The sequence below is a fragment of the Caretta caretta genome, chromosome 25 (genome assembly GCF_965140235.1).
Source record: "Caretta caretta isolate rCarCar2 chromosome 25, rCarCar1.hap1, whole genome shotgun sequence".
NCBI classification, from domain to species: domain Eukaryota; kingdom Metazoa; phylum Chordata; order Testudines; family Cheloniidae; genus Caretta; species Caretta caretta.
The window spans coordinates 12,729,083-12,753,001 of NC_134230.1; the positions used below are offsets into that span (position 1 = coordinate 12,729,083).

Here is a 23,919-nt window from a genome sequence, read left to right on the forward strand (position 1 = left end):
CACCTCACAGGAAGCTTTGTGACGATGATTGGGTTAATGTTCGGACAGCATTTAGAGCCATAGATTCCAAGACCAGGACGGACCACTGTGATCACACAGGCGATCCGACTTGATAACACCGGCCAGAGAACTTCCCCAGAATAATTCCTAGAACGGGTCTCTTTGGAAAACATCCCATCTCGATTTGAAAGCAGTCAGGGATGGAGAATCCACCCCCACCCCTTGGTAGATTGTTCCAACGGTTAATTACTCTCACTTAAAATTGACACTTGTTTCCGGTTTGAATTTGCCAGGCTTCAATTTAGGAAAGGAAACATACTATTGAAGTGCTAAGTACTACTCCAGAGTCCGGTTTAGACATACAGTTCTGATGCTTTAACCCCCTCTCCCTCCAAAATGTTCTGCAGGAAGGGTCCACGGGGACTCAGTGACAGATCCCAGGAGGCCAGCTTCCAGCCCCCAGTTGTACTAACTAGATGTGACTGCCTCCCAGAGCTGGGAAGAGAGAACCCAGGAGTCCTGTCTCCCAGCCTCCTGCTATAGCCACTAGACAACACAACTCAGGCAGCAAAACAGGACAGAAATAGACTGGAGCAAGCTGGAAAGCACAGAGTTGCTGAAGGTGAAGTAATGAAGAATGGGAAAGCCGAGTTTCTGGGCAGCCTGGGGTCCTGAGCAGCAGGCACGAAGCAAGTTTGGCAGCCATCTGATCACCCAGCTGGGAAGAGACAGATGGGGGCAAACGGGGCCTGGAAACAGACCCCAAGATATGGGTGAAGTGGAGGAGAGTCAAGTCTCTGTCTACCCAGTTCGGCTTCTCTCCTCCTGGACATCACAGGGACATTGTTCTCAGCCCTCCGCAACCTGTCAGTTCTACTGAGTTTATGGGATATTGTGGGAGTTTGGTGATGCCTCTGCCCAATGAGCCCTGTCCCTGCCTGAATGCTAAATGAGCTAATGGCCCGGGTTTGATTACATATGCAGGCCCAGGGTTACCGGAGCCAGAGTGGCGAGGGCATTAATTCCGGCAGCTCATGCGTCGTTTACACTCACTCCTCTCTATTAAAGATCTAATTTCCTTCTCTCTCCCAGTTGAGGAAGCAGGGGAGGAGAGGGTAGAAGGGAAGGAAACGGGTTTCAGAGAAACACAAACCAGCTCTGAAGTTAATCTGGCTGGGGTCATGCAGGTGAGGATGTGAAAGGTGCTTTGGGCCTGGCTGACGCAAGGCATCATTGGGCAGAAAGGCAAGTGTGTGTGTGACACACTCAGAGACCCTGGCAGCACCAGGGGACACCAGGGAAGCCTGCTTGGTTGGAAGCAACAGCCCAGACACGTGAACACCCAGGCATGGGCTGCCTGAAATGAATGTTTTATTCATTTTGAACAACTGGAGAATGGCTGGTGAATGCTGCTGGGAAAACCTCCTTTGGAAACACTTAAGAAACACAATGTTATTACAGAGAAAAACAATGCCATTATCTTTATGTCTCAGTTTTTATCACAAACATTACTATAATCAGCCAGGCCTGGAAATATTACATTTGCACCACAAATATAATTTGGAGGGAGTGGGGAAAGGAAAGGGAAAAAAGTGTTTTATTTTGCAATTGGGTTGGATGCTAAAGGAGAAAATTGGATGTATTACAGTATTTAAATTGAGCCCCTAGCCCTGAATGATAAAGAAAGAAATCTCTCCTCTTGGAAGGTGTATTGACTCAACAGTGGAAAGGAGATGATAACATTTCAGAGCCATTTGAAACATTTTTTGGGGGTGGGTGGGTGGGGGGGGGAACGCTATTTCAAGTTGGGAGAATTTGAGTCTTGGGTAATAGCTGCTCTGCTGTAGAAAACAGAACTGGGTGACTGACGCAACTCTGCTGCACATTCTAATGTGAGAGATGAGAAAGGACGACAAGACAGAGGGAATGAGTGACAAAGGATCGGGGGGAAGGCTACGGAAGAGAAAACGAAAAGGGAAGAGACCAGTGAAGAAGCGAGAGAGGGAGAAAGACAGAGGAGGGAAAGAAGTGAAAGAGGGAAATCTAGGAAGAGCGAGAGGATAAGAAGCGGGGAGATGCTAGGAGGCAGTATGCCAAGCTGAATTAAAGTGGCACTGAAAGGAGCGAGGTGCAGATGTGCTGGTGGTTTGCTGCTGGCCTCTGAATGAAATTTGCTTCAGTGTCTGGAGGATTTGTGGCGCGACGGTTTGTCCTCTTCAGTACCGGGACCCTCTCCAACTGGGCAGAAAAGGCCACATTAAAGGGGAAAGGCTCCAATCTCCAACCCCAACGCTCACTGGAGAAAGGATGCATGGAAAGGGAGCCACAATGCTGGTGTCTGCCGTTCCCATTCCAGGCCAGGATGCCAGATTCCTGGCTGCGTCGCTCCCTCAGCTGCGGCTCTGCATTGGCTTTGTAGTCTTAGGGGTGCCCAGGTTAATTACGCCACATTTGACCAAGGGTCTTTGATCACTGGAGTGGCAGCTCACAACATTTCCAGGAGTGGCTGATGTCAGCTGATGCAGCTGCCCTGCGCAAGGGGAGGCAGAGAACCCTTGAGCTGAGAAGAAAAGGAAGGGGAAGAAAAACCAGCAAGGAGAGAGAGAGACACAGGAAGGGAATGAAAAGGGGAGAAAGCTGCTGCCTGAGAGGAGTGCATGCGAGAACATGGTGGGCAGGGAACAATACGAGCGGAGAGGGAGGGGGGTAAATGCGATTCCATGGGAATGCCTTGAAACATAAGGGGAAGGTTTCAGAGGGCCAATTGCAGGTCTAGGCCCAGCAGGTCTCTCCTCTCCCCATAAAACCTTTCAAGTGCTGCAGAGCTGAGCTGAGCTGTAATAGCGGAGGAGGAATTGCAGCACCACTGACCCCAGGGATGAAAGGAGGCGAGGGCACCCGTTTCCCAGTGCAGCAGAAAGGTTCAGGGGAACGAGAGGCAGACAGATCCCTCAGTGGCTTTTGTCGTTCCTCGGCTCTGTCCCTGCCTCCTCGCCGTGACCCCGTTTTTTTGTGCTCGGACCGGGAGCAGCCCTGCCACAAGGAATACGTCAAAGGGATGAAAGAATCAGGGTTTGGGAGGGCAGCTGCGTGGCAGCCGGAGCCTGGCTCCAGGAGATCAGTCTAGCAAAGGTCAATGCTGTCTGTTCTTCCTCTCTGCACTGACCCTGGTGCGGCCAGTACAGCCGTCAGAGACAATGCGATGGGGGTGGAAAAGCAGGTGGCTTCAGATATCCCCATGTCTGTTCTATACCTCTGCTGTTTGCCGGTCTACATTCGCTGCGTGTTCTGCCTGGCCCAGGGGCGCAGCAACTGTTCAGTGCAAGACTGTGCTGAGGGTCATGGTTTGTGTGTATAAAAAGATCTTCTGTACTTTCCACCGTATGCATCCGATGAAGTGAGCTGTAGCTCATGAAAGCTTATGCTCAAATAAATTGGTTAGTCTCTAAGGTGCCACAAGTCCTCCTTTCCAGTTGGAGTCTGTTTCCCTAGGAGTGGGAGCACTTTAGACACTGCGTCCTCAGTGCTGGGGGAGCAGGGCCAGGCCAGCCCAGGGCGCAAAAACCCCCTTCACTGGATCTGCAGTGCTGGTGATCGCTCTGGACAGAGCGGGGCCGACCCCCTCCAAGCTGGAAGGATGGCTCGAGGGGAGCGTAAGAGGAGATTATCGACAGGGCTCTGAGGACCACTGGCCTCCTAGTGAGCACATGCCTCACTCCAGGGCTGTGCCAGGAGAGGATTTGGGGACTTTTAGATCAACACCAGTTGATCCTGTGTGAGACAGGATCTGACTTTCCCTTCCCATCTCAGTGCCCTACGTCTGCTGCTCTCTCCCCCACATCTCACCCCTACCTCCTGACTGGGGTGCTCCAACCTCTGGTTTTCTTGTCAGCTGACACTAGAGTTTCCATCCTACTGCACCTGCAGCCTTAGAAGTTCCTGGCCTTTGCCTCTCAGGTCCATGTGGCTGGTCTGTGAGGTCCCCAGCGAGAGGAGCCGCTCTGAACTCCGGCAGGGCCACAGAGCCATCTCCTTCCAACCTCACCGGCTTCCATGCCGCTGACAGGTTTGCTCAGCCCTCTGGCCAATTCTCTGCTGGGCCAGAGCCGCTGATCTCGTAGGCAGCACGGAAAGGTGATCGATACCCCTCTGGTTCCAGCCTTTCCTCCAGGTAAACCTTACTCAAGTACTCACAACCCCTGCTGATGTACGCAGCCCTGTTCCCTGCCCAGAAGTCTACACCACACCTCCTGCACGGCACAAACTGGACCAGGTTCGAGTTTCCCTTTATCAGCTGGGTGGTTTGAGGAGGTGGGAGTCCTTAGCTGTATTGGGGATGGAGCATATCTAGTATAGGCGATCGGGAGGTGTAATGAGTTGGTTCTCTGCTGTATTGGGTGGGAGGATGTTCTCTTCAAGGGAGAACTGGGAGTTCCCTGGTTTAGAGGACTGGGGGGAGGGGTTATGCATTGGGAATGCTCTGCTTGGCTGTATTAAGGTGGGAGGTTCTCTGGGGTACAGGACTGGGGGTGTGGTGAGCTGAGGGTTCTCTGCGGTACTAGGGTAGGAGACTGTCTTTAGGGAGAATCAGGTCTTCAGTGCTGGATTGGGGAAATTGTTCCTCTGCATAACAAGGTTGCGAGATGTGATGAGCTGCATAGAGAGGAAAGAGTTTCTCCAATTCTGGGCCGGGGGGAGTGAGACGAGTTCCAAAGGGCAGGGAAGGGGAGGGGGAGAGCCTCTCACCTGCACCCTTGGTCGTGACCAGTTTGGGTTTGCTGCGGGCGCCGTCCCCTTTCATGGTGTAAGCCGCCACTGTGATGGAGTACGAGGTCTCGGGCTGGAGCCCAGCAATGATCATTTCCTGTTTGCAAGATCCCAAAGAGAGAGAGAGAGATTTTTGTTTTTTAAAACAAAAGCTTGTTTCCTTGCAAGAGCCTTAGCCCTCTCCAGCATGCAGGAACGTTCACCGACACTGAAAACACAAGGCAGTTCTAGGAAAACATGGAGGGGGGTGGGGGAAGCACGCACGCTATGAAACACAACCACCCCAGCTGCGAACAGACTGGGTGTCCGCAGGGACCAGGATGAAACGCACGCTCCCTCGAATCCACCTCAAACGCAGCCCCTACCTCAACACCAACCGGTTCAGCCATCAAAACATGGCCATGCTCTTCAAAGCTTCCCGCTCTCCCACACAGTCTCAGAGGAGGGCTCCGTGGCATCAAGGAGATTAAACTCTCCCCCGCACACCCACCAGTGAGAGACTTAAAAAAAACAAAAAAACAAAACAAAACCCCACCGTCTGTAATATTAAAGGGATTGCTTTAATGCAAACTGCAAGGTGACATTTGCTGCCTGCATACTAGGGCTCTGTGTTACTTTCACAACACGCCCCCCCCCCCCATTCTCTTTCACTCTCGCCACACCTGGCTCCTAAAGAGCTTTTGTTATGAAGCAGGACTCTAGCCTGGCCCTTGGCAGTGAGGTATTCTGCCCTTCAAAGACTGTTATAACAAGAACGCCCAAGTTAAACCAAGCAGGATGGGGGCATGCACAGCAGGGTTTTCCCCAGAGTCCTGGGCAGCAGGGCGAAGGGAACCTTGCATTTGTTTGATCTCCCTTCCCTCTACAAAGTCTAGGCCCCAGGCTAGCACTTGGGAAAAATTTTCTGCTCCTGAGAACATCTGTCCTGCCCAAAGTGGGGCAGGCAGTGAGAGAGTGGACCTTAAAAACAACATGCTGCTGAGGAGGAGGGATGGTCTAGTGGTTAGGGCCCAAGCCTCAGACCTACAAGCGCGGCCTTCAATTCCCTGCTCTGACATAAACTTTCTGTGTGACCCTGGGCAAGTCACTTAGGCTGCGACAACCAAAGACCCGCAGCCTGGCCACAGCTGACTTGGGCTTGTGGGGCTCGGGCTGCAGGGCTAAACATTGCAGTGTCGATGTTTGGGCTGGAGCCCCGGTGATGGGGATGGGTCTCAGTGCCCAGGCTCCAGCCTGAGCCTGAACATCGACACCGCAATGTTTATCCCTGCAGCCCGAGCCCCAGTCAACTGACCAGGGCTCTGATACTGAGTGCCGCAGGTTTCTTATTGTAGCGTAGATGTACCTCTAGGGTCTACCTACACTGCAGCTGGGAGTGCGCTTCCACAGGTCAGGGAGACAGACACACGATAGCTCTGCTTGTGCGCTGTTGCTAAAAACAGCGATGGAACCAGAGTTAGCCCGGGCAGCAGCTTGGGGTGGGTGTCCGAATACCATCCTGCCCGGACCCCTGGGGGGCATTCTTAGGAGGCGAGCCCACGCTACCCCTAGCTACGCTGCTATCTTCAGCATGCTAACTCGAGCACAGCTAGCTTGTCTGTCTATTCATGCTGGGGAGTACCCTCCCACCTGTAACGTAGACGTCCCCTTAGCCTTGCTGGGTATGTCTACATTGCCATTAAAACCCTGTAGCTGGTCCTTGCCAGCTGGCCTGGGCTCACGGGGCTCAGGCTAAGGGGTCTGCAGTGTAGATGTTCGGGCTGGGGTGTAGATGTCCCCAAGCTCTGGGACCCTCCCGCATCACAGAGTTCTGGAGCCCGAGCCCAAATGTCTACACCACGATTACACAGCCCCCTTAGCCCCAGCCCAAGTCAGCTGGCATGAGCCAGCCATCGGTCTTTAATTGAAGTGTAGACACACCCTCTGCTCCCCATCTGTACAAGGAGGATAAGCGCACTGCCCTGCCTCACAGGGATGTGAGGAAGGTAACTGCATTCAAGATTGCGATGCTCTTTGAGATCTCATGAAAAGCACTGTATGAGAGCCGAGCATCATTCTTAGCAGGAAATCAAGATTTCAGCCTAAGTATTTTTATTCTAGCAGCCTAAGCCTCAGTACCCGCTAGCCCAAGGGAGGGATGCCTTCCCCCATTGCTTTGTGGCTACCGTCGTCCTTAAAACCATGCCAGCATTCAAGTGGAAGAAGTAAACACTGCAGCTGGGAGCAAGCACCCCAACCCAGAAACACAGACTCGCACTAACACTGCTTGGACTAGTGCGCTACAAAGAGCTGTCTGGACATTGTGGCCTGGGTTAGACACCCAGCGTGGACCCAGGGGATCAGGTGGGCTGATACTCTACCCACGCTGTGAGGAATCCTCCCAACTGCAGTGTAGACACACCCTAGAACCACAAAGTTGATTTTAAGGTCCAGCCCCTTGTGAGTTGCTAGGGCTAGCAGGGAGTGCTTTGTGCCAGTGAACAGCTGGGAACCTCGGCTTTCTAATGGCACAAAGGATTCACATTCAAGCCCAGATGGTTTAGAAGCTACTGAGCTCTTACGTCTCTATCCCAGCAATGTTTCTTCAACAGGGGACCAGGTCTCTGATAGAGTCGCAGACCTTGCTCCCACCAGCCCGTCTTTAAATATGCAGCTTAGTTAGTTTGGTCCCACTTTGATGTTTGGATTGCTTCCACTATCGAGAAGCAGCTGACTCGACCTTCCCTAAGAGCTCGGGGGAAAACCCTGCGGTATTGCCATGTGCTGACTAAAGGAGCAGTCGGGATGGCATTGCGAAGCGTACAGGGTGGGTCGCAGAACAATGCATAGAAACACCATAACAGGCTTGAAAATAGACAAACTAGCACTGAAAAAATAAATAAAGAAGAGACAAACGTCACACCACAAATGAAGAGGGTGGAAGGGAGAGGACAGAACCGGGACCAGGCAGGAAGCGTTTTACTTACATATTCAGCAGTGTCATCTGTTTCCCACTGAGCAGAGAACAAGAGAGGATTTGCAAGTGAGAACACAAGGGGGAGAAGAGGGAAGAGAGAGACACACAAAGCATGAGGAAGAAATCCCCGGGCAAGTGGCAACTGGAGGTCAGAGGTTACCAGGCTAAGGTGAAGAAAGAAGTAGAATGGGAGAGGTTAGTAGATTCTGTAGTGACCTCGGCTTGATTTAAAGGAATGGGGCCCCGCCCTGGGGCCTCCCAGAAATGGGAAGGATGGAGCCTACTTATCCCAGTGTTGGGAGAATGGCTCATGGTCTTCCTCAACAGCTACAGTCTGGAAGAGTGAACTAACTGAAAATGACAAGGGACTTGTTTGTCGGAGAGATGCTGTGCCACTTACCAGTATTTTGGGTCACTTGGGGCTATAACCCAAACAGATGGCTAGGTTGCCCTCCCCACAAGCCGCCATGGGAAAGGAAGGGGGGCAAGAAAGTCCTCACCTGGGCATCAGCCAGCATGACATCCTTGATCTGGGGCAACCCCTTGGCCTCTCCATTCTCCATGCGCACATAGTGGACCTGATAGCCACGAATCTGCCCGTGCTGGCGGTTCTGGACTGGAGAGCGCCAGAACACTTGGATGGCCGTCGAGTTCAGAACCTCCACCTCCACTTTACGAGGTGGGGCGCTGGGCACTGTGGGGAAGGGAGAGAAAAAAGGGTACAGGCATTAAGGCTTAGCACTGGATGCCCACCCAGGTTGCATGGGGCAGACACATACTGCATCTAGAGCCTTGCAAGTGGGCTGAGAGTCAACGAGACTTGTGGAAGGCCACCACAACTGCCATTGCACGCTGTCATGGGCAGCGTCTGGATGGCCGCAGAATAGCTTGCCGATCTGGATGCACGAAGGTGAGCTCACATCTTCTCTCTCTGCTCAACCTTCCTTCCATGAGCCCCTTCCTCAGAGCTGCCTGCCCAGAAGGAGCTGTATAATTCTGAATTAAACCCACGGGCAAACCTGATTTCTGAGGAGCTAGCCAAGGAAAGCTTTGGCTGTGCTTGAGGGACACTGTCTGGGACAATGCTTGAAGCAAGGGAGATGGGACTGAGCCAGCTCTTTCAAGGCATTTAAATGCATCTGGTACTCAGCAGCAGTGGTCTGACCTCAGGGCATGAAATGGGAAGAGATGCCCTGGAAAGAATTCGGATGGAAAAAGGATTTGGAGCAGTGTATGGGAGCCTGGCCAGGACAACACTGCATCTCTGTCTCCCAAGGGCACCGGAACGGGTCTGGCCAGGGGGCCATGACCCTCCCACTTTTTACTGGCCGTAAGGGCGAGCAATGGGAGGGAGGGGCAGAGAGGAGCAAGCCAGGGGTGGGGGTTTGGGGGAAAGGGCAGCGTGGGGGCAGCATCTTGGGGCAATGGGTGGCTGGAGGGAAGGGCCTCGGGAAGAAGGGACGGTACGGGGGTGAGCCTCAGGGGACGGGGTGGGACCACGGTTCGGGCGCCTGTAGCCCCCCCGCTTTTAGGGTGCTTCTGCCGCTCCTGCTGTCTCCTATTACTCTGAGCAAGTTATTACCTCCATTAGTGGGTATCGTGTTAGGATACAGGCAGAGGGGTGGGCAAATGGGGGAGCTGTTAAAGGTGACCCTGCAACGGAAAAGAAAATTGGACTTGGGTCCTTTTCTGCTTGTTTGTGATGGAGGAAGAGAGCCCAGAAAGGTTTTGTTTGTTTTTTAAATAGTTTCCCCTTTTTCCCTTGCTTCATTTTACCCAAGAAATATCCGTTAAAGCAAGTCTTCCCTGCTCTTGCTTGAGGTCTCCTTAGGAGAACCAGAGGACTGGAACAAGAGCTCTCAGTTCTTTCATGAAGGGGCTGGGGTGTTACTACTTTAACAAAGAGATCCCTTCTCCTGTTTCTCTGTTTGTTGAGTTAAATATGCCTTAACGACAAAAATGGGAAGGAAGGAACCCTCACATATTTTTAAATAATTCTGGCTACAAATCCTGTCCCCTCTCAATGGTCCAGATTCTACATCCTTGATAGCTGTGAGGTCATAATCTAACTAGCTCTCCAGCCTGCCACAGAATTTCCTCGGGAAAGCAGTGGAGACAAGACTTGAATGCTTGGATGTTTAAAAAAAAAAAAATCAAGTAGGAAAAAAAAGCCATAAAGGACCTGATTCTCAGAGGGGCTGATGTCCATAGCAGCTGTTTTTGGGATGAGGAAATCTGGGGTCGGGGTGTGTGGGGGGAACTTTCAGGCCTTCTTCTGGCATAAAAAGTGGCAAAAAAAGGGACCCAAAAATCCAATGTCTTTTCCTTTGCAGGGAAGTCTCCTCAGTCACGTATTTGTGGGGGACTCGGGAGGAAAGGAAACCGAAAGGAGACAGAATTACCATCTTCGTCTGTTCGGACGACAACTGGCGAGCTCTCCGGGCCTGGCCCCACCTCCGTGTGCGCCACCACGGTGATGCGATATTCTGTCCACTTTTCCAGCTGTTCCAGGAGGATCTGATTGGTGGTTGGGGGGATATCATTCACCTCCTTCAGTTCCGTGTCCTCAGAGTCCAGCGCTCGATAGCGGACGCTGTATTCAGCCAGGACACCATTTTGGCTCTCGGCCGGCGGAGGCCGCCAACTTACCAGAATGGCAGTGGATCTGGTGCTGACGCAGTTTATGTCTTGAGGGGGGGCAGACGGTTCTATGAGGGGGGGAAATTCAGGGGAGAAGGGAAGAAGGGGAAAAAAAACAAAAGATGGGAAAGATAAAAAAAAATAACAAAAAAATCTAAAATAAAACGTACAAAAAATTTGAGTTAGGAAGATAAATTAAAAAAAAGAGAGGGGGTTGGTTTTTTTTAAAAAATAAATAAATAAATAAATAAATAAAGGCAAGAGAAACGAAATGGGGGCATCGGAACATAAACGTTACAAAGCAAAGGAATAAAACACAGAGCGGGCTAGCCCAAAGTGACCTTCATTTTCAGCTACAGGTGATTGGACCACAGCTGAGCAGCCAGCCCTTCCTTCCTGGGATGGGCAGCTTTTAGCCCCTGTTTTTAAAGCAGCCTTGCAAACTTCAATACAACCAAAGGCAAGATGAACTGGTAAAGTTGCATTAAGCCAAAGTTTTTAAACTAGGCTTCGTAACACCAAGATTTGCAAAAGGGACTAACTAAAGGATCTGATTTTCAAAGGTATTTAGGTGTCTAAAGATGCAGATGTGTGCCTAGCAGGATTGTCAAAAGCACCTAAAAGTGCCTAACTCTCATTGGAGTGAGGTGTCTAAGCCACTTAGGTGTGTTCGAAAATCCTATTAGGCACTTATCTGCATCTTTAGGTGCCTAAATACCTTTGAAAATCTGACCCTAGGTGATTTTGGATGCATTGATTCTCAGAGGGCGGGTGCTCAGCATTTTCTGAAAGTCAGAAATGTGTCTCAGGTTAGGGACCTAAACTCAGTAGCCATTTTGGAAAATCCTGGCTTTAAGTCCATGGTTAGGCACCTAAATTCGACAATGTTGGCCTTAAGTTCCCCACCCCCATGTGTTATCATCATCTGTAAGCCTGATAAGGGCCAGGTGATGCACATGTGTGTCTGAGCTGGTAGATTTGCAAGGCAAGTTTGCTGCTGTGCTCTAAATTAATAAACCGCAGTCCCAGTAGATAGCTTTTCAGCCCCTGCAGGGACGGGCAGGCAGATGCTTGGAGCATGCTTGCAAAACCCAAGATGTCCGTCAGGATGAATACAGAAATGCTGACCCCCATTTAAAGGTTATTTAAAGATTTCTGGGCCAAATCCTGGAGTCCCTATGCAAAGTCCCACTGAAATCAATCAGGGTTTTAGCTGACCATAAAGGGCTCAACTGTGGTCTGACAGTGGGGAAATCAGGGCTAAATTCACTGAAGTCAATGGAGTTACACTGATCTATAATGAGCATGACCGAAGGGAGACTTGCCCCCAGGACTACAGGGTTGGAATCCCTTTAGTTTGTACTACCAAACACCCTGCTGGGGTGTTTAACAATCTCCCCGTCTGCTTTAAAAAAATCTAACCGACTTTTCACCATTTGTGCTGCCCCTTCCCTTTACTCTGCTTGATCAGTGAAAACAGATTAATCATTTTCACTTCGGTTTACATAGTCAGTTTCCCTTTCTGGCTTTCACGCCCTGTTGTGTTTGGGTAGCAAACTTTACATCATATGGGATTTTTTAAAAAAGCTGATTTTCACTGATTTCTTTATTAATTGAACACAAACTCTTCTACTAAGATTAGTTTTGGTCAGATCTTCTCTCTCTCCCTGCACCCAAAACCTTAAGTTTTGGGCCTAAACCGCCTTCACAGGGCTCCTTTAACAAATCAATTAAAGCTTTTCCCAATTCACTCCTTCCCATCAAGAAAAGGAGATTTCTATGTAGTGATTAGGCAAAGTTCTGCTCCCTTCAGCTGGCTAGCCACGCCAAATAATAGAAAACATGTCAAACAAACAACCAAAGAAACAAACTTGAAACAAAAAATAAATCAATCCATTAATTTCAAAACGAAAGATCTCTCAGAAAGGAAATCATAATAATAAAATAATATTGATATATAAAGCAAATCCTTCCAGAACGTTCCCAGTCTGTTTACCTACCTTCCAAACTTCAACTGCTAACTTATAAGACTTTCTTACGTGAGAACAAGAGAAACTGAGCTACAAGGCCAGACCAAGCTCCTGGTGGGTTTCTGAAAACTATTTGCTTTTAGGATATTGCCCTTCCTTGACAACTCCTCTACGCTGGCTAGTCTCCCCCTCCCCTGGTTACCTAGATATTGCAGTATTGATAGACTATCAGTCTCTGATCTATCTTATTTCTGACAGATACCAGCACCCAGACTGGCGATAGCGTGGCCAGATTCCCCATAACAGACATTTCTCTCCACCTGGCCTGACCATAAAGGATGATGAAGCAAAACAGGCCCGTGTGCTGTCCCCTTCTGCATCTTAGAGACATCTATGACTTTTTCATACTGAGCTGGAAGACGAAACAGCCCCAAGGTGCCTCCAGCTACCTGTCCTCGGCACCCAACACTCAGCCCCGTGGGTGGGGTCAAAAACTGCTTCCACTCCTCTGAACCCAGCTGAAGCCACAAGGGCTGCGAAACCCACTGCGGAGAGGGTCTGACCTGACCTACCCTTTCCATCCTGAGCCTAAGGCTCCTGACACTCATCATGAAAGCCCCAGTAGGCAGAGCACGGCGCTCCGGCCTGCACTTGGGAGCGCTGTTTCCATCAGTGGTGGCTGTGCCTGGCACTCTCACTCACCCTCTAAGCTCCAGCATGAGGACCTGCCGCATGTTCCCGGAGCGAGACCTCCTTTCGGGATCATTTGTAGCACTTTCCCTGGTTAAAAGGGAGGCGGGGGGGGGGGGGGGGGGGAACGAGGACGGGGACCTATGCCCCACACTGCTCTCAACTGACCACAACGCCTGGAGGAAAACACGCACCAAGTGCTGGCCAAGTTGGAGAGACACTCTTGGGAGTTCATGGTACAGTGAGTTTCCTTCACAATCCAGCCCAACCTGCATGGAACCGGGGGTTGTGGTGCACATGGAGAACAGGTGATATGCTTCACTTATTCCAGGGAGCTGTGTACAGTAGACAAAGAAGCTCTGCAGATCTGGGCTCCACCTCTCCATCAAATGTCTTGGCTACACAGGGGACTGCCACACAGCAGAGAGCCCACTGCGAAGCATGTAACTTTCTGTGCCCACAGATCTCTTTTCACCAAGCAGACAGCTTTTTGAGACACCCCTGCCCCCGCCCATTCCTCCCCCAGGGGCTGCAGGATACCCAGGGTGTGTAGGAGACTGCGCAGCGACAGGGTGGACTGTATTTGTGAATCAGCTTGAGACCAGCCAGTACTCACCTGAGCTGCATCTTTTACAGGCTTTAAGTTGACTGTCCAAGCCACAAGAATGACCCTTACTGACCTCGTACAATACAATGTGTTTAACCCTTTAGGTACCACAGACTTTAGATCACTGTAATTTCACTCAGAGCCTATTTGGGGTGGAGAAGGATCAGAGCAACTGGGTAGAGGAACATCCCTCTTAGGAAGGAGCAGAGAGGTGAAAATCCCTCTGGTTCCTCTAGAGCCCATCCCACACATCCCCGCTGCCGCTCCTATCAGGTGACACCTGCTTCCTGCACCAGGAGAAATGTTCAAATGAGGAGGGTATTAAGAAACTCCAAGGGCTTCATAGCTAGGTTAGAAAGGGCGACATTGCCTTAGGTCTCCAAGCGTCTGATTCATTGTTTTCCAATCTACGTCTCTGGTACGTGAAGAGTTAAAACCCAGCTACTTCAAGAAGAAAAAGATACTTTACCTTTAGTTTAATGGATTTTACTTTGGTTATGATGCTCGGGAGAGCCACCCTGACAAGAGATGTGGGGGGGCTGTGCAAGGGGGTGCATGCAGGGAGGGGCTGCGGGCCAGGCATGCATATGTGTGACAGCTGAGACTGGTGGGGGGGGGGGGGGGGGGGGAACTACACAGAACACCACAGCAGATGGTTGGGGTGGGGAAAGCTTTGGTGTTGCAGAGACAAGGTGGGAAACTGCCCAGGCAGCAAGAGAGACAGACAGTGCGGGGAGCTGGCTTCACTGGGTTGTGAGGGCATGCAGAGAGACAGGCAGGCAGATGGATGGGGAGAAAAAGAGAGCCAGGGAGCAGGCCAGGAAGGAGCTGAATGGAAAAGGGGCTGCAGAGGAAAGACACAAAAGCCTGCCCGAGCCAGAAGGTCTTTGAGCCGAAGGATGCCACCCGGACAGGGGAGAATTGACTCGTTCATCCAGCAGCCGGCCAGGAAAAAACGTTTCACCACGTTACAAAATGTTGACAGCTCCCCAGCTGAGGTTCTTAAGAGCGTTAAATTTGTGAAACTGACGGCTATCCCTCCACAGCTGAGCTGCAGACCAATGGAACAAACCACGCCTCCTGGGCAAATTCCAGGATAGAAAGATCCCCAAAGAAGCCCCCCACATGCCATCTCCTTTTTTTGGGAAAACCTCCAGTGTCGCTAGGCCCTACAGCCATTTCCACCCCGTGATGCCCACCCCTCTGGACTATTTGTATCCAACCAGAAAGCCCCGTTCCCAAATCCTCCCCCACAACCAGCCCCATGACTCCCAGAACGAAAAGCTCTAGTAAAACAGAAGCAGAGTGTGGGAAAGTTTTGACACCTATACTTGATCCTTTCGATTCATTCTTTTATTTCTTGGTGCTGATCAAGGACATCTGGTTCTTTCTACTGGTACCGAACTGGGTCAGAACTGGAACCAGCGGTGTTTCAGCAAAGCCAGGAAACAATTTTCTTTTTATATAGATACCAACTTTTATAAAAAAAAAAAAAAAAACATTTCAAGGAAGGAAGCAAACAAACAAACAAGCAAATCTCTGAATGGACTGGAGACTTGAGAAAGCCCCGGTAAGAAATTCTGTCTGAAGTAGAAAGAGAAACTCCCCTTTCTTCTTGCTCCTGGGCGAGAGAGGGAAGGGGAGCTGACAATTAAAATGGAAAGACGAGGGGGGCTGCCCAGCTGAGAGGCTGCAGCTCCCACTTGTTAAGGGTTGTGAGCGATGGGAGCTCGCTTGCGCTCTCACGCGCTGACCAGAGCCATTTCTGAGCTAGTTCTGCTCGCGGCTACTCCAAACTGCGGCCGAGGGATTTAGTAGAGATGAGAGGAGACAGAAAACACAAAGAACAGCTGCCACAGCCACTCATGCAGTGAAAAAACACCTCATTTAAAAGCAAAGATCTGTGAAAAGCCCAGGTTGAAATATTGCCATCCAGGGCTAGTCATCCCCAGGGCAACAGCGAAGGGAGACAATCCATTAAACTAAAACCAGCACATTTGGGTTACATACACTCCATTCTGGTGTCGTTAACATCCCCGCCACATCCCCCCCCCCCAGCTCTGCCAAGCCCCAGTGGCCTGTCTCCGCAGGCTATGAAGTCACTTATGAACAATGAGGTGGGGGCTGCTTTCCCTCAGACGGATGACAATGTTAGTTTTATTAATCACCATCTACCCCCCGGCTCACAAACCTCTTGCAGAGAGCTCTCTCAAACCCCTCGTGTGTCCCTCCCTGGAAGCTCCTGCTCAGTTTCTGCTTGTTAACGACCCATAGCCTCAAAGCGGGAGGCGGGAAGCCGTCCTCACTGAGCATGCTCAGCATGAAGGGCCGAGGGGGACAGTGTCAAGCTCATTAAGCCACCCTGCTCGTTAAGCCGCTCCTCTTGGACAGGTGGTGCTAACTCGTGTCCTGATCCCAAGCCCACCCAAACCTTGACTATATAGGTCCGCGAGGGAGGAGGCGGTGGGGTCCATAAGTACCGGATAACCCCCTCCCCACAGAGTACCCCAGCCGCGCAGTCCTCTCCTGTGAGGTCGGTGCCGTGAACTCCCCTCGGTTCCATACCCCCGTGCCTGCCATCTGTGGCTCCCTGACTGTCTTCCCCTCAGACAAGGCTGGGAAAGGAGAGACACCTACTAGACTGCAGGGTCCGCTCCCTGACCTCCGGGGTGTAGGCCCCCAGGCCCAGAGCCGAGCGGGCAGCCAGCCGGAAGACATACTCAGTGTTGGGCTTCAGACCTTCCACTGTGAACGAGGTCGCCGGGTCAAAGGTCTTCAACACCTGGAGGTGGGCCGGGGGGGAGGGGGGGCGGGGAGAAGAGAAGGGGAGGGAAGAAAAAATAAAAACAGGAAGCAGAAACAAACATCCCCACAAAAAACCTGCCCTGCTTCCCACACCTCCCAGCCACCCCAGCTAAGGGAGGGTCCCGCCATCCTGCAGGCAAAAGGGGCAGAACCATCATCCCCCATGCCTCTCTTGTGGCACTCACCTCCCTGCCGCGATCTCCTTCCCTGTAGCTGAGTTCGTACTTGACAATAATCTCCTGCCGGGGAGGGCTCCATGACACTCTGATGCTGGTCTCCGTCTTGGCTTCCGCTTGAAAGTTCATCGGCTGCCCAGGAACTAACATAGACCGAGGAGAAATCCACAGGGTGGGGTTGGACAGCCAGCGCAGAGGAGGAGGGAGAGAGAGACAGGGCCCAGGTTACTGGGCTATTTAGAAGAATCTCCCCCCACCCCCACCTCCACCCCAGGCTTGTCCATAAGCAGCATATGGGTGCGTGGTCCTGACTCTTTCCCATCGCTCCTGCAGGAAGGCAGGGGCTTTTCTTTACTGGAGCCCAGTGTCTGTCACCCTGCAGGGCCAGGACAGTAAACCATCTACAGTCGCTGGAGACAAGCCAGTCCTGGATCACAGTGTCCATCATCCTACACAGTAAAGGGGACAGCTCCCCATCCCTTGAGTGATGTTCTCAGCCTCTCCATAACTTGGACGGTTCCGGGAACCGTAGTGTACAGAAAGCGGATTTCCCTGGCCTGCAGCCAGAATGGGGCTCCTGATTACCAGGGAAAGAAGGGGTATGCATTTCTGACAGAGAAGGGCACTCAGAGGAACTCAGCCAGAAGCGAGGTCAAACTATCTGTTCATTCACAGAGCATTCTGGGTAACGACATGCAGATGAGTATAGCCAGCATACCCCACTTGGCTTCTAAAACCCTCTCTCACGTGCCTGCCATGACAGGTAGCACTAGATACAGACAGAATACGGCTCTGCCCTCCTACGGTTCCTTTGATCAGAGGCTCTCAGCATCCTTTAGAGACACCACACGTGGGGAGGTGGGGGTATCAGTCAACCTACTCTAGAGGTGGGGAAACTGAGGCACCTTTTTACCGTGACGTGCTCAATGTCACAGAGAGAGTGGCAAGGATAGAGCAGAGGACTCCTGTCTCCTAGCTGCCTGCTGTAACCACTAGAAACAAAACCCAGGAGTCCTAACTCCCAGCTCCTCTGTTCCAGCCGCTGGACAGTGCTTCCTCCCCAAATAGCTATTTCTATTTAAGCTGAAGATACTTAAGCAGATGACACTAAGCTGGGGGGAGAGGTAGATACGCTGGAGGGTAGGGATAGGGTCCAGAGTGACTTAGACAAATTGGAGGATTGGGCCAAAAGAAATCTGATGAGGTTCAACAAGGATAAGTGCAGAGTCCTGCACTTAGGACGGAAGAATCCCATGAACTGCTACAGGCTGGGGACCGACTGGTTAAGCTGCAGTTCTGCAGAAAAGGACCTGGGGATGACAGTGGACGAGAAACTGGATATGAGTCAACACTTGCCAGCAGATTGAGGGAAGTGATTATTCCCCTCTATTCGGCACTGGTGAGGCCACATCTGGAGTATTGCGTCCAGGTTTGGGGCCCCCACTACAGAAAGGATGTGGAAAAATTGGAGAAAGTCCAGCGGAGGGCAATGAAAATGATTAGGGGGTTGGGGCACATGACTTATGAGGAGAGGCTGAGGGAACTGGGATTATTTAGTCTGCAGAAGAGAAGAGTGACGGGGGGGATTTGATAGCAACCTTCAACTACCTGAAGGGAGGTTCCAAAGAGGATGGAGCTCGGCTGTTCTTAGTGGTGGCAGATGACTGAACAAGGAGCAATGGTCTCAAGTTGGAGGTCTAGGTTGGATATTTCACTAGGAGGGTGATGAAGCACTGGAATGGGTTCCCTAGGGAGGTGGTGGAATCTCCATCCTTAGAGGTTTTTAAGGCCCGGCTTGACAAAGCCTTGGCTGGGATGATTTAGTTGGGGTTGGTCCTGCTTTGAGCAGGGGGTTGGACTACATACCTCCTGAGGTCTCTTCCAACCCTAATCTTCTATGATTCTATAAAGATGACCAGTAAAGAGAAAGTGCTCTAGAGAGCGCCCTGGGCACAGTGTTATCATTGTGCTGTGAGCCAGCTAACTGTCTCTCCCGACAGAATCCGTGTGTGGCAGCTCAGTCTGTCCATGACTACATGGGCCCAGAACTCACCTCCTTGCTGTGTTTTGACCTGGATGGGGTCGGAGAGGGGCCCATCTCCCACGGAAGTGAAGGCCAGGACCCGGACGGTGTAGGTTTCGTCCTCCAAAAGGCTGCCAACTGTGGTCAGGAGGCTGTCGTCTACATTGTGTTTCTGCCAGTTGCTCACCGGCTGGTCCGGCTCCATGGTGTAATACACCCTGTAGCCGCGGATCTGCCCATTGGGCTCCACCGGCTCCTCCCATTGGATGATCATGGTGGTGCCACTCAGCATCCGCCCCTGGACGCTGCGAGGAGCACTAGCTGGCGCCTGCTCCCCAGTGCGGGTCACCACGGACTCGCTGGGAGGACCCTGCCCGATGGTGTTGACGGCAGACACCCAGATCTCATACTCCGAGTTGGGGCTGAGTCCTCCGATGCTGTAACGCGTGGTAGTGATGTCCTCTTTGATCTGGTAAGGGCCATCCTGACTCTTGGACTTGTACTCGATGACGTAGTAAGACACAGGGTCGGGGTTCCCCGAGTCCCAGGTGATGGTGATGCTGGTTGCTGTGGTTTCTGTTACCACAGGGGTCCCGGGAGCCTTGGGCAGCGCTGAGGATGGGGAAGAATAAACACTTTAGAACCATATGTTAAAACGGTGTCTAATTGGCAAGTTAGGGCGCTGAGAGCTGGCAGCACCGTACAGATCGCAGCGCGGCTGTTCAGTAAAATGCTGCTGAAATATTATGAACCTAGTTACGCTCTTTATTACCTTCTTAAACTGCTCCATCAAAAGGAAGCATTCAACAAAACGTCTGGAATCGTTAACACAGACTTCAACTGAACATCCCAATGTGCTGAGGAAAACTGGTTTCACACCCAACTCCTTTAGAATATGGAAAAAATAGCTCCTTAAATATGACTAGCTGTTCCTAGACCTGGGCATTTCTGGCTCTCTCTGTACCTGCAGTATGCAGTCACAAGACAGCTTTCTCTAGAACTACGCAGTTCTCGGTCTAGAAAGCTACAAAATGAACAAGTTTGCTTTGGTTCCCCACCCCCCGACCCCTCCAAATGTGCTCTCTAGACCCACCTTCTCCCCCAAGTCTGCACCCTAGATCTGGGCTCAAGACCTCCCAAGTACATGCTCTACACCTTGGGCTTACCCAAACGCATGATCTAATTCTAGACCATCCCCTGAAGCACATCCTCTAAATCCCTACAAGCACCCGCTGTAGACCCAGGCCCTTTCTAGATCTACTTCCCTGTTCAACTTGCTTGCTAGAACATATTGCAGTTACTTTCATACAGGAACAGAAAGATAAAGACAAAAGGCAGAACGTGCCAGCGGGACATAGGTTCCGTATCTGGGGAAGTGAAATATTCAGACAATGCATCATAGCCATGAGCTTTTAAGGTTAATATTATGGTACAAGAAAAAGAAAAAGAAAAAAACAGAAAAGCAAAGGAGTGTTTCAATCCAGCCCCGGGCATCCTTTTGCCAGCGTCTCAACCTGCTCCCTGCGCAAACAGCTCCGCCGGAGTTTTGTGCAATGATTCCAAGGGGTCCCTGTTCCCCACTGTTGCCAGAGCTCCCTGTCCCGTATGCTCTGATCAAGTGGGATCTAGTTCTCATTTACTCTCCTCTCTCAGGTCCTTATGAAGGCATCCCTTTTCCCCCCTCCCCAAATTCCCTTATGGACAGGGTCAGTGCTCAGAGCAGACATCAACTCTGCACCTCTCCCAGCCAAGAGGATCTGTTGCTCATGCTCCCCAGTTGAGGAGGGAAGTCTTCCAGCCATACATCTATGCTCCTCTTGGAAATCACAAGCTTCAAGCTGAGGTTTCTCATGTGGTGAGGCAACAGAGAAGGCTCCCGTAAGACACCACGATGAGGATGTGGTGCAAGGAACTGCATGCCGGAGACGGGCAGGTTCTGACCCCTCTAACACTGGAACAAGAGTGGGATGCAAGCCCCAGTCCCCTGACCGCTCAAGGCTCCCCACACATCATCAGCCAACCAGACTCATGACCCAGGATGAAAACAAACGTACAAGTTTTGAATCTCGGTTCCCCTGATAAATAACAGCTGCTAAAGCCAGGAAAGGCCCCAAGCCAGTGATGGAAGCTGGTGGCTTCCAATCGGTTGGGGATTTTTTTGTACCACAAGCACACTGAGAACCCACTCAGTAGCATGCCATCCTCATGTGCACACTCACACACATCTGCACACACACACATGCACAGCAATGCCTTTGCAAGCTCATGCACGCACATGTGTATTTGTCCATACTCGTGTGCACGTATACCCACATGATCGCATATAGTCATGTACCCATATGCTCATACAACCATGCTCATCCCTGATCGCTCTCACACACCCCCCCCACCATGTGTCTACGTGCATGAGCATAACCCCATACGCTCACGTGCTCATACAACTACATGCTCGCATGCATCTGCACATTTCCACACACAGCCACATGATCACCAGCATGGTCATGCCACCACACATTCATTCGTGCATGGTTGCTCACGCATGCACACATGTGCATGCTCATACACATAGCCATGCACCACCTACATGGTTGCTCATGCTTGCACACATGTGCATGCTCATACATATGGCCATGCACCTGCATGGTCGCTCACACTTGCACACATGTGCACGCTCACATGCATGGTCACACCCCCACATGCTCATTCTCTTACATTTCACTGTGATCTGAGCCACGGCTTCTATGACCCCCAGGCTAGACATGGCCACGCAGGTGTAGTTGGCCGAGTCCTTGACGTCAGTGAGCTCCAGGACGTTGCGGCCCACAGGCATGTCATCCTCGGGCGTCAAGTCTTCTGCCCCCTGCATCCACTTGACATACGGCATGGGCGAACCCACTGCCACGCAGGTGATGTTGACGTTACCCCCGGGCATGATCTCATGGCTGACGGGCAGGATGGAGAAGCGAGGTGCCACCCGGCGAACTGTGGACGAGACGCACAGAGGTGACACAAAAAAAAAAAAAAGAAAAGAAAAGAAAAGAAAAAGAAAAAAAAGGGAAAAAAAGAAAAAAGAAAGAAAAGGGGAGAAGATAATTTAAATATAAACGGGGCTCATCTTTTTTTCCTTTATTTAAAAAATAATAATAATAAAAAAATTCAAAAAACCAAAACCAAAAAAATTAAACTTCAAATAAATTTTACTTCACAAACAAGATATAGAATATAGACATAAAGCGATATTTCATAGCAACAGGGTTCCATTGATCAAGATTAGACCCATCACAGCACAGATAAATACACAAAAATTTATTAGCAATTTCTCATCTTTACTTGACAAGTGCCGGCATTGCACGCGTCGAACAATCTCCTCCACAGCTGCTGGGGCCCCGGCTCCCCACCCCGCTCCCCCAGAGCCCCTGCCCACTCCCCTTTGTTAGTAGGATCTAATTCGCCCTCCTCCACCTCCTTCTCGCATGGAAATCTGGAACAAGCCCACTGCCATGTTGTGAACTGGTCCTCTCCAGAGTAGCAGATTCATGCCCCATGGAAAGGACTAATCTCACACCAGCGAGCTCTCATTTCTGGCCAGTGTCAAGGGGAACGGAGGAAGACGGGGAGGAGCTGGGGTGGGGAGGGTGTGAGGAAAGCTTCCTCTCAGGGCTCTGTTCTTGTTGAAAAGGCCTTCAGCTTGTTGAGACCCTCGGGGGGGGGGGGGGGGGGGGGGAGACTCCAAGGAGAAATCAAGTAGGAGAAAGAGGTCTCCTGCCCCAAATTCCAGAGAAGCCACCTGAGAGGTAAAAAGATAGGGGGGCACCCCCAGAGCAGGCTAGAATTTAGGGTGTGTCTGTCCATGTGTGAGAACCGTCCAGGAGGAAGGAGCCCTCCCCCCCCCCCCGCACCTGGAATGTGAGAGAGTGGGAAAGATGAGAAACTCTAATGAAATTTTTGTGGTTTTCGGGTATAGAAACCCTAACGAAGCCTCTTTAAGATCTGACACGGTTCCATCGATAGATGCAGCTCTCAGAGTCACAAACATCATGCAAAATAGGTTTAAAAAAAAAGAGAGAGAGACAGAGACAGAGAGAAGAAAAAAATGCAGAGGAGTATAACTTATGGGCCACTAGCAAATGCCCACATGGATACTGAAGAGAGAGAGAGAAAGAGAGAGAGACAGACAGAAAGAGAGAAAGAAGAAGAGGAAAGTGGGGGGAGAGAGAGAGAGACGGGGAAGGGGAGGGGGAAACCGACTTTAATGCTGCATACTTTTTCTAGCTGATGTGACCCAATGTGGTGGCTCACATTGTCACATCTCAGCCCTGGCGGAATAATAAATAGAATAGAATTAATAATAATAAGAAAAACAAGGTAATGAAACTTTAACGTTGAGAAAACAGTGACATGTTCTGTGCATCTCCTTAGCAGAGAAGTGGATGCAGCTTCCAGACCTTACACGGGAAGAACATGGACGCAAAGGAGAGAGCACAGTTTCCGTGGCTCCATTTTCTGAAGTGACTGGGACGGATGGACGGAGGGACCAGCTGGGTGGTTTCCTCACACGTCAAAGAAGGAGAAGGGGACCAGAGAGAAGTTTAATCATAAAAACCCAACTCAGAGACTAACTCTGCACCTGGCTGCCCAAGGGACACGGAAACCTCTCCCTGCTCAAGGGCTGGCCCTAGGGGAGTGGGATCTCCATAAGTCCCTCCATCTGTCTCTGGATGACCCCCCTACTATTTATTCCATTTAAGTCTGTGTATGATGGGGGGATAACACCCCACAGAGTCCAAGAGGGATCATGGGCAGACAACAGGTGACCTAGAGAGATGTAGTTGGGAGTGAGCTGAATAGGGCAACATCCCATCCTAGTGAGGGCAAAGGGACAAAGGTTGGGGAGGCTGCAGGTATAATTGTAGCAACAGGGGAAAGAGCCGTGTGAGGATGAGTCCCTGCAGGCTTCAGAGATACCTGTATAATTCCTGCATGTACTCAGCGAGTAAGGATACCAGTGGTTGTGAGGAGTACCACAGGCTAGAGCCCTGATTCTCCTCACTCCTACAGCACAGTAAATCCAGAGCAACTCCACTAAAGTCATTGGGAGCTGAACCCATACAAAACTGGTGCCAAAGAGAATCAGGCCCAGAAGCTCTCCCCACTGGGTCATGGTGGCTTCAGATCTCCTTAGACCTGGAGGCCTGGATCAGCCTCTAGCTTACTGCACCAACCCAGCTTCAGGTTGCTCCTTAACCGAGGTTCTCAAATGGTGGCTTGCAGAATGAAGTATTCTG

The 23,919-nt window shown here is 51.0% G+C and overlaps 1 protein-coding gene across 20 annotated transcripts in view; it reads right to left on the reverse strand.

Moving 5' to 3' along the window:
• Positions 1-23,919, reverse strand: part of PTPRS (protein tyrosine phosphatase receptor type S) — a 247,577-nt gene that overhangs the window by 39,493 nt on the left and 184,165 nt on the right. For 9 of the 20 annotated variants that reach the window (XM_048830997.2, XM_075123316.1, XM_075123324.1 and 6 more), the window contains 8 exons: positions 21,347-21,616; positions 18,665-19,246; positions 16,621-16,754; positions 16,268-16,412; positions 10,126-10,431; positions 8,224-8,417; positions 7,734-7,760; positions 4,747-4,864 (listed from right to left, as the gene is read on the reverse strand). In XM_048830997.2, coding sequence (XP_048686954.2) covers positions 4,747-4,864; positions 7,734-7,760; positions 8,224-8,417; positions 10,126-10,431; positions 16,268-16,412; positions 16,621-16,754; positions 18,665-19,246; positions 21,347-21,616 — 1,776 coding nt within the window. The remainder of the gene's footprint in view (positions 1-4,746; positions 4,865-7,733; positions 7,761-8,223; positions 8,418-10,125; positions 10,432-16,267; positions 16,413-16,620; positions 16,755-18,664; positions 19,247-21,346; positions 21,617-23,919) is intronic. The other 11 variants (XM_075123329.1, XM_075123334.1, XM_075123332.1 and 8 more) reach the window with 2 other exon arrangements.